At 43.0% G+C, this 10,975-nt stretch overlaps 1 protein-coding gene across 1 annotated transcript in view; it reads right to left on the reverse strand.

Annotated features, from left to right (window-relative positions):
- fech (ferrochelatase) overlaps window positions 1–8,702 on the reverse strand; it is a 17,211-nt gene extending 8,509 nt beyond the window's left edge. The window contains exons 1-8 of the mRNA XM_070850240.1: window positions 8,493–8,702; window positions 7,148–7,232; window positions 4,326–4,445; window positions 2,568–2,716; window positions 1,990–2,124; window positions 1,075–1,181; window positions 790–888; window positions 224–331 (exon numbers count right to left, since the gene is read on the reverse strand). Of these exons, the coding sequence (XP_070706341.1) occupies window positions 224–331; window positions 790–888; window positions 1,075–1,181; window positions 1,990–2,124; window positions 2,568–2,716; window positions 4,326–4,445; window positions 7,148–7,232; window positions 8,493–8,532 (843 nt within the window). The 5' untranslated portion in view covers window positions 8,533–8,702. The remainder of the gene's footprint in view (window positions 1–223; window positions 332–789; window positions 889–1,074; window positions 1,182–1,989; window positions 2,125–2,567; window positions 2,717–4,325; window positions 4,446–7,147; window positions 7,233–8,492) is intronic.
- Between the last annotated feature and the right edge of the window lie 2,273 nt (window positions 8,703–10,975).

Below are 10,975 nucleotides of genomic sequence, written 5' to 3' on the forward strand. Positions count from 1 at the left end.
TGAAACACAATCTCCACTATAAACCACAGGCTGTAGAATAAAGTGTGACTTTTACTTTCACTATATTCACATTCAGCAAACATCCACTAGATGGCATCACTGGTTTATTTATAACACTGACATGACATGACAGTCTTTTCTGTGTGTGTGTGTGTGTGTGTGTGTGTGTGTGTGTGTGTGTGTGTGTGTGTGTGTGTGTGTGTGTGTGTGTGCGTGCACTAACCCTGGACTGCCACACCAGTCTATAGGGGTTACAGTGTCCCAGTCTCTCCATGACTCTCTGCACTGTGGCTCCGACTTCCTGAGGGTATGGGTCGCCTCTGTTCACAACCTGCACACAGTACAAAGCAGTAGCAGTCAGTAGTACTACTAGTTGCACTAACAGTATCTGTACCACTAGGAGTAAAGCAAGTAGAAGTAGCAGAGGGGATAAAAGTAGTAGTAGCAGCAGCAGTACTACTATCGGTAGTAGTGGAACTTATAGTGACAGAGGTTAGCACGTGGGCATGATGTAAATTATTTATCTTTCGATCGATCTCAATCGATCAAAAGGAACCAATATGAAGCACTGATGAAACATGGAACTGATATGCAATAGTAGGCTTGAATCAATAAAAACTTCATGATGCTGATTCGTACTGAGATGAACCAGGAAACCTCATTTAATTTCAGTCACACGGGCTTCAATTCATGTAAAGGGAGACAGAGGGGACATTTGTATATGTAGACTGTGCAGCATCAGTAGCATCATCAGTTGTACCGCTAGTACCAGCACTTCATGGTACTTACAGCCATAGGGAGAGAGTGTGCTGAGAACAGAATGACAACGTCGTCTCTCTTGTCTTCTGGAAACTTCTGCAGCTCATTATTGATGTGTTCTGCAAAACACTATACACACACACACACACACACATTTCCAGTTCCAACAAACTGTTTGTGCAAATGCTTACTCAGCAACATGCTGAGATCTAAAAATACACTCATGCTCGCTGTTTGTTGTGATAACTAAACATGGCCACTTTCAGCTCATCAGTTGCCATAACAATGCCGTGTGTGTGTGTGTGTGTCTCTAACCTCCACCAGCAGAGGGTGTGTTGGCCAGCGGTCGATGACACTCCAGCTCATTTTTGGCCTGTCGCCTCTATTGCTATAGTAACGGTAGATAGCGTTCAGGCTGCTTCCTGTTTACACAACAAACAAATAGACAACACACACATTAATATTCTAAATATGTTCCATCACAACGCTAACAACTGCAGTGCTGCCGACCACTGGACAGCTCCACTGGTAAAAGCTGTTAAAGATGAGAAATCAATTCCCAAAAGCCGCGACACAAGCTGCTAAAATGAGCGGAGCATCGTCTGAGTCGGTGTTTCACCACAGTCCATCTGTCAGCTGGACTTGTGGGGTTCCAGCATGATGCATGATCCTATTTCACTGGCTGTTATAATGCTGTTCAGAAGTGTCCTGTCCTGTCAAAAGTATCCAAAAGTTCATTCAGCTCCTTTTAAATCACAGTAGACTGCAGCTCATTTACAGCATTATGTGATTTTATGTCCTTTACATTTTTCCTGACCTTGATTGCAATACTTTTAGTACAGATTGATGGCTGAATCCAAATGTCTGCCCTCCAGATGGCCCTAATTTGTACATCTCATGTATTAGTGTTACATTTGAGGTACGGTGTTTTCAGAGTCCTCAAACTCTCTTCTAACCCTCTGGTTGGAAAAAAAGGGAGTGAGTGTATTTATCAGAGGTTAACAGTGTCACCACACCCAGAGCGCTATCCGCCCTAACGGCCACAAACGTCTTCTTTATCTTGTGATTTGTCCTTTTATCTCCTTTTTTCAATTAATTCAACGTGTGTGATCTTTACAGGAGGCGTTAATTACTTCTGAACAGCCTCCATGCACAATATGAGCATATTCCATGTTCCGTTTTCAGCCGTACAAACTACTTTAACATATCTGCGCTGCGTGTGACCGTCACCTGTGGTTGAGCAGCTGTACTGAGGATATTGCGTGAAGGCCACAGCTCTCTCTACTCCATCTTTCTCCATCTCCTCGATGGCTTCCTCGGTCAGCGGGTGAACGTACCGGAAGCCAATGTAGAACTTGTGAGGAGCTGAAGAGTGAGAGACACAGTCAATAACTGGCAGCCACGAGAAATAAACTTATTAGTGATTACATTGTGTAAAAACACAGATCTGGCTTTTACATATTAATGGATAATATTAATTAATTCATATCTGAATGATCAGATAAAAACAGTCAGTTAACTGGTACTTCTGTTGGTATACCTCCCGCTATGGTCAGCTTTCAGACACTCACTGTTTGTGTTGTTATCAGCGATGTGTTTGCAGGCGTGTGAAGACACTCCTTCACTATGTCACTATCTGAACTTCACACACACTCTTTGCTGGTAACAAGTAACCAGTAGGAAACTTAAAAGGCACTGTAAACATTAAGTGCCTTCTCTAAAGCAGGACTTTCTAACGCCTACGACTGAATGACTTTAGGAGGAGCGAGAGCGCTGACAAGTAGGATGACCCTCTGGGACTGGCTCACCCGTCTCAGGGCTCATCTCGTCCAGCAGCTTCACCATGCCCTCTCCCTGCATGGACGTCCAGTGTTTGATGGGCGAGCCTCCTCCGATCTTACTGTACTGCTCCTGGATCTTTGGCGTGCGGCGCTTGGCAATGAACGGGCCGAGCTTGCTGCGGAGAACAGGACAAGTTGAAGGGTTGTGACTATGCTCACAGATATATTGCAGAACTTTATTACCTCTGCAGAGAAGGTTGTGCTTTCAGTGTCATTTGTCTGTTTGTCAGCAGGATTGCAGTGAAAATACTGGCATGATTTTCATGAAACTGGAAGAGCCCATTACATTTTGGAATGGCTCAGGGTCCGATTCACTAACGAGCAATAATACTGACTAAATTGCAACACCAGTGTCTACGGCAAAGTAAAAGGTGTGGTTCAACTACACAAACAGCAAAACATTTTTTGACATAATTCTTGTAGTTTTGGGAATGTATCCAGACGTATACATTCTAGTTTTTATGCTTGCAGATGTGGAAATCATAGAAGACTGGACCATTGGCCTTGTATAACAAAAAGATTAATACACACAGAGAACACCAAAAGCAAAAGACTAATTTACCTATAACTGCATTTTTGTGACCGTGATGAAAATAATTAAATTGCCAAAAAATGGATGACAAATACATATGGTATTCAAAAAGCTGTTAGTAGACAGCTAAACCAGAGCTGGCAAACAGTTGTTGGTTCGACTGACAGCTCATTACTGAACCTACATGCTCCCCGGAGCCCAATTTTCTCCCCCAGCTCACCACTTGTGCTTTATAACCCACAACTGTGCAGGAAACAACACAAAGTCTACAGCAATGGCAGCAGCTCTGTGACGTTTGATCATTTGCACCAGACACAAAGTACATCTGAGGCTGAACGTCATTAGTTTTCCAGATATTTGGTCAAAGTGTTGATGACGGCTAGAAGAAAAGTCAGAGCATTGCTAAAGTTATTACAACCTGAGGGGGACATGAATATCTGTCAAGTCCTGGCTGTCAGAACTGCTGAGCCAAAACAAGAACCTTTGGTAGTGACCACAGACGGAAAACACACTTTCCTCTCTTAATACAAAATCATATGTTCTATGATCGAATCATTATTGTTTCTTTGGTTCATTTCTGTGGTTTAGTCCAGGGCAGGTATCATGTTGTCAGGTTCCCAGATAAATGTGAGAGGTCACAAGATGATTAAAGGAATATTAAAGAGAAACATACACTGCACATCTGTGTTATCAGCCATTTCCTTTTTTACCACTGAAATACTGAATACTTTCGTGTCAGATGAAACGATCTGAGATGGAAACAACTAATAATCTTTGATTAATTTAAGCTCATGACTCACAACCTCATAAAAAGGCCATAAAGCCGTGACCTGTTGGGTATCATCATGTGAAAATATTGTTTCAAAGGGTTGTTCATAATACATGTAAAAGTGAAGTACCAGAGAGCTTTCTCCTCTCAGAGGCAACAAGAAACACTTTGTTTCATCATAACAGAGCAGCAGAGCACCATGACCCAGCAATCCTGCTCATTTGTTCTCCTGTGTGTGCGTGTGTGTGTGTGTGTGTATACCAACTTTACACAAAAATATGTAAAGTATTACATGTATTGTAGAAACTAGCAGCTGTGTTTTCCAGACTTCATTTGCAATGTTATTTGTGTGTGTGTGTGTGTGTGTGTGTGTGTGTGTGTGTGTGTGTGTGTGTGTGTGTGTGTGTGTGTCTGCAGAGCTTACTTCTGTACAGGCAGTTTCATCAGGTCTGTGTCCATAAAGAGCCGTAACAGGAAGTCATGAACGTCCTCTAGCTTCTCAGGTCCTCCCATGTTCAGCATCAGGATGCCCGTCTTGGGTTTCCTGCAGCCACAAGAGATCCAGACTCAACAGTTCAATCGAGTATTCCCTTCTCATTTTAACAATGTTTAATTATTATATTGACTTTAATATCTTTGTGCACTGATTAATTGTATATTATTGACTGCTAATACCTTGATCATTATGCTGACTGAACAGAATCAGAGTCATAGAATATATTACTACAATCATATAGTTACTGATTTATCATTCATTAATAGCAGGCTTTCAAAGTGTTTCAAAGACATCATATGCATGTGTCACGGTTAACTGAAAACCTCTAAACGTTGCCCTACTGGAAGGCTATGAAGCCAACGTTGGCTCAAGCACCTAATGTCAACTCTTCATGTCAGTCTGTGAGCCTGCTGTGTTACTTTGTGAAATCAACGTTACCTCAGGCGGCCATTTGTGTGACTACAATAAATTCAGCTAAAGCAGCTTATGTTAGCCTGCTATTATTAGCTTGCCCTGATGGGTGCTGCAATGCTTTCGGCTGTACAGCCATAATCATTGGGTAATCTTCTTTCGGCACTTTTTGCCGCCTTTAATGCTCCTGAAGAATGTGCCGTCTCATTCATAATATTGGCTTGGCTGTCCTCTTCAAAGGGCGGATAAAGAGCCACAAAGCCGTGAGGAAAGAGATGAGGAGGATCATGTGTGGAAAGACAACAGAAAGCACAAACCGTCTACAGACAGCTGGCAAGGATTCATCCTTTCATTTCTAATGACAGCTGACAAGTGACTGAATGACATGATTTGTACACTGCTGAAAACACTTAGTCATCACAGTATAACACCCAGTCAATGAAACTTCAGGGATATCAACCTGCCCAGTGAGGAAGCTTAAGCCACTGTGAATCAGTTTCAGCTGTTTTGGTGCAAATGAAAGTGACAACAGGTGCTCTGAAGAGGCAACAGCAAGACGACCCCCAAAAAGGGAAAGGTTTTGCAAGTGGTGACCGCAGACAGTTGCTCTCTCCTTATCCTTCCTTCCTGATTGTACCCCAGTTTTGTGTTTAGCTAGTGTTCTTGTCACTACTAGTAGCATGAGTTAGTGCCTGCGGTCCAATCAGGTTGCACAGGTGGTCCAGCTCCTCCAGGATGGCACATCCATATGTGATGTCGCAAAAAGGTTTGCTGTGTCTCCCAGCACAGTCTCAAGAGCATGGAGGAGAAACCAGGAGACGTTACACGAGGAGTAGAAGGGCATCGACTGAGCAGCAGGGCCGGTTTCTGCTCCTCTGTGCGAGGAGGAATGAGAGGAGCACGAGCAGAGACCTACAAAATGACCTCCAGCCGGCTCCTGGTGTGCATGTTTCTGACCAAACTGTCAGAAAAAGACTCCGTGAGGGCTCGACGTCCTCTAGTGGGACCCAGCACCGTGCAGCTCATTTGGCATTCACCAGACAACACCAGAATTAGCAGGTCCGCCATTGGTGCCCCGTTCTCTTCACAGATGAGAGCAAATGGAGAAAGACGTGAAAGAGTCTGGAGAACGTTGTGCTGAACGTGAACATTATGCTGTAACATCATCCAGCATGACCAGTGGGTCAGTGATGGTCTGGGGAGGTATATCCTTGGAGGGTCACACAGACCTCCACATGCTGACTGCTGTTAGGTACCAGGATGAAATCCTCAGAGCCACTGTCAGACCTTACACTGGTGCAGTGGACCCTGGGTTCCTCCTGGTGCAGGACAATACCTGTGAGTGTGGAGGCTGTTCCTACATGATGAAGGCATTGATGCCACTGACTGATGTTCCCACACCTGAATCCTATTGAGAACCTCTAGGACGTTATGTATCAGTACATCTGACGCCGCCAAGTCGCACCACAGACAGTCCAGGGTCTCACTGATGCACTGAGTCACATTATGAGCCGTCATGATGAAATTCATGCAAGTTGGATCAGCCTGTGATTTCAGTCTTTTACTTTGATAGTAGCTGTAGCTGCTTTCTAGTCATTTCGACTACTCTAAGCTCTTTACCATCACTTCCTCATTCACGCATTCACACATCATTCATTCAGGAGGAATCTAAGCTGGAGGAGACTGTTCTTTCACACACAGTCACACAGTGAAGCTGCTTCAGGAGCAGGTTCTTGCCCAAGGACACTTCAACACGCTGACTAATAGGAGCCGGGGATCAAACCATCTGATTGACAGGCGACCCACAGCCACCCTCACCCATCCATCCATCCCAACCTCCTTCCTACGCAGACATCGTTGCTCATTTCACTACGTCACCTGACTTCCTCCTCCCATCATAATTACTACAGCCGCTCGAGGGAGCCTACATTAACACTGCTCATTCATCGCCTTAAAGAAAACAACCACTGTTAGTGTTCATTACAACAGAACTTATTTTCCTTTTCTGTCCACTTGACCCCCGTGAGAAATCTGTGAAAAATCTATAATGTGTCCAGGAACAGTTTGCTATGGAGCCAAGAACACCAGACAAAGACCAGGCAAGTGTCAGCCACAGATGCTCAATAACGGCCTGGTGACAGCCCAGCGGAGCACCGACGGCTGACAGCTCGTCTTTTTGCATCATGGCTCTCTGAAGCTACATTTCCCACGACAGTAATGCAACAGAACGCATTTATGAACATCGACATCCACCTGGTATAAAACTGCCTCGGTGTGTGTGTGTGTGTGTGTGTGTGTGTGTGTGTGTGTGTGTGTGTGTGTGTGTGTGTGTGTGAGACCTGTTCTCCTGTGTTTCTGGAGTCTGGGCTAAGGCGGCAGCAGTGGAGCGTCTCCTTACACTCAGGCTGACACTGCTCCTGGCAACTACAAGCAGAAGAAGAAGAAAACAGGTTATCTGTCACTCACACACATTTGTTTTTCTCCAGCTGACATTCAATCATTGCAGACTGGCACATCTCTGCAATGACCCCCACCCCCCCCAGAGGATGCATTGTAAAACTTTGGTGATCCCCTCAGCACCGTCATCAGCCTACTGTACTTTGTGTTTAATGCTAATTAACATCTTTACTTTTCTAGTATGGACACACTGCACACTGAAGCCGCTCCTATGATGAGTGTGTCATCTGGATGTGGGACACAGGATTAGTCATTATAGTGGCTCATCACATGGAAACATTCTCACGGTCATGTGAAACCTCTTATACCAAGATTCAGCCTGACACATTTGGTATGGTTGGGAAACTTTTGTAACATTTCTTGGCCAATAAAGCTTTGTATGAGTTAGTAAAAAGAGGATACCAAAAGTCAACTAAACTACTGCCTTTCTGGCTCTGAAGGGACCTGCAGAGAGCCACAGACAGCAGCGTCTTGGTGCCTCCATCAGTCCAGTGTGGCACTCAGGCTTCCTTTCATAACCCGGCTGCACTTCCCCGACGCGCCGCCAGGGGGCCTGCTGCGATTATGCAAGTTCACAACGTTGGAATTGTGTAACTCCGAGTCTTTACTTCCTCCCGCCGTGAAAACATGTCACTCACTCATCTAGTATTTACAGCTCCCCTGGTTGTCACGGAATGCGGCACAAGCACAGGATAAATCTATTATGTAACATTTACATTAAACTGTAACCTACAGTGTTGATGGGCTTGCGTCAAGACAGCGGAAATTATCGACTTGAAGCTGCCATTTGTCTCCAAAATAAAAGCCAAATCGACGGCCACCTTCAAGCAGATAGCACGATGTGGGATTAACCAAAAGAGAAAATGGACAAGGAACGCAATATCAGAGTTGTTTAAATTGCTATAAACAAACGCTGAAGCTATAAAAACCAATAATACCAGGGATTTAGCGTTACAGTTACAGTGAGGGTTATATTGTGAAAGTCACAACAGGAAGTTTTCCTTCCGTAGCCTCGCTAGCTTAGCGGTCCTTTACGAAATGGTGATTCCAATGTCAGCGTGTTGTTGAGTTTCCACAACGTCGCGCGAAACTGCCTTTAAACTGCACAGAGGAAGCGAAGTAACAGGGTTTGCTACCAGGCGTGGAGTTGGGAACTAAATCCTGAAACTTGAAGGTCTCAGTGCGCAGCTTCCATGGGGCTATTTTAGCTCGAACAGTCACACTCACATTGGATCAAGCGACAGGCGCTGCCCAGAACTGCCATCATCCTGTTCCTCCTCCCTGTTTTCCCAGCCGAGAAAAGTCTCTGTTCCGGCTGAAACGCAGGCTGGACACTTGTGCAGTCTGCGCCTGGATCCACGAGGATTTCCCCTCACTCAGTGACTCACTTTTCAGTCCGACTTGACAGCCAGATTCCTTCAGCTACCACCGGCTGTCTGTGCAGACTCCCGTCAAGTACAACAATGTCAAGTAAAGTACTTCCGGTTGGCAATTTCAAAATAAATTACTAAATACTGACGCGGGACCGCGACATTTCAGATGTTGATCCCGGTGTTTTTTTAACGTCCTTTATTTAACTTCTATCTCTTTATTCCATTTCGTATGTAATTATTGATATGCTGTTTTCAGCTGCCGTTTTCTGCCGTTTATTTAGACTTTTAAGCATTCTTGCAATTTTATGCCTCTTGTGATTTGTGTATCTAATATGTTCTCTGTCATTTATTTCAATGCAGAGAAATAATGGTAAAAGCCTAAATCAAAACAGAGTTTAACAATAAAGAAAAGAAGTTTAACTGGCCTGTGCAATAATAACGATTAATATCAAAGTGAAATATCTATTAATTTGTGATCACCGTGTTGCAGTTTATTCAAAGCCACATACCAGTAATACACCTAAATCACAGTAGGTCTGTTAAAGAGTATCTGCAGTTACAGTTTAACTACAGCCTTAATGATTGTGTTGAATTCTTTACCATGTTTATTTATTACACATATTTACTGTAAATACGAATAAATTCATGCTTTTATAGTGGAAGCAATTATGCCCTATTTCCGGTCTGGGTCGCGCTTACTCCGGTTTCCTTGATGTAGTGCCGTTATCTTTGTGTGACGTCACAACTACGTATGTGTAAATTGTCAGATAACTCCTCCCCCGCTCGTGCCGACTACGCCCACATCTGAGAGTGTGTGTGTGTGTGTGTGTGTGTTTCAGAGATTATCAATTGTAGCAGTCACTGTTTAACCCTGACACAGAGAGAGAGAAAGAAAAGTCATATTTCATATTTTCTTGTGCGTGGCCACAGTGGACACTGACTGCTATCTGCTCAAACCAATTACAGTAACACTTAAGGCATGCTGATGAAAATAAAGGCAGCAGTATCAGTTCCTATAATGATCCTTCACAGCAAATTACTTAGTCACGGCAGCAGTACAGACAGACAGACGCCCCACAGACAACAAACAGACACCTCAAGACAACCAACACTTAAGGCACAAAGACAATATATGAAAATGTAAAATATGTACAATCTACAATAGAATAATATAACATAAGACTACTATACAATATAAAAAATAAAAAGAAATAGAAATATCTTGTGCAAATATCCAGACTGCAAATGATTTCCTGGAGAACGTTTCTTTGTGGGGGTGTTTGCAAAGGGTGTTGTTTTTTGAGATTCCTTTTAAATGGGACCAGTTTTTCTAGAACTGAGATCAGTTTCATTCTTCCTTATGAGCTGAAAGCCAAAGAGGAACCAGGGACTGCATTTCAGCAAACGTACACACTTACTCCTAAAGAAGGAAGTGTGTCTTCACCTTCTGGTGCATCTCCAGGCCTTCTTTTACTTTGTGTTTCGAATAAGTTCCTCATGTACTCTTCCATTTTTGCAAAGCATGGATATACTGTATATGATAACATGACTTCAACTAAACATTTTAAAGGATAACTTGTATTTTTACATGATTATTTTGTGTCGGATGTGAACTAACCTTTTAAAACACCAAAGTTGTGGGTTTGAGCAGGGCAATGCAGCAGCCGTTTCTGGGTAAAAGAGATAAGATTTGCTATTTTGGATCGATTTTACTTCAGTAGAATACAATTTATTATTTCCATCAGGAAGAAACAGCATAAATGAGCTGCAGCAGTAGAGAAGCACATGTGAAGTAAAAAATGCCCTGTTTTTTTTTAGTTAATTTATGATTTTCTGTTTGTTTAAGAGAAACCGAGGAAATAAAATCAAACTTTGTACTATATTGAACTCCATGCCACGGTTTTGTTTGCATCACTTTGAATCAAGTTGACAATTGTATAGTATGGTATCCCAGTGGTAGTTGCTTCATATGTATCTTTAATGTATGGTGTTAAACAAAAATGATCTTACAGGTTTTTCTCAGTAGGGATCTTCTCTGTAATGCTATCAGACAATTTGAACAATCGGAGCCTCTCAGTAGCAAAAACAAGGTTATGATGCTTCTACTGCAATAGTTTTACTCTTTAAAGTACATTTGTCTCTTTGTTTCTGTGCTCTTACAGAATATTTTTTAACAGACGCTATGACTAGGACTTGTTTTGTATGGCCTGTGCGTCTCCATTTTATTTAATTCCTTTTTACACGTTTTTTGCCTTTATATTTGAACGGTAGCCCGGCATCGCAAATGTAAGTTAGTCTGAAACCTCTTGGTTCATTAACGATTTTCAACGGGCCCAA

Source organism: Pempheris klunzingeri, chromosome 19, assembly GCF_042242105.1.
Source record: "Pempheris klunzingeri isolate RE-2024b chromosome 19, fPemKlu1.hap1, whole genome shotgun sequence".
In the NCBI taxonomy this organism is placed as follows: domain Eukaryota; kingdom Metazoa; phylum Chordata; class Actinopteri; order Acropomatiformes; family Pempheridae; genus Pempheris; species Pempheris klunzingeri.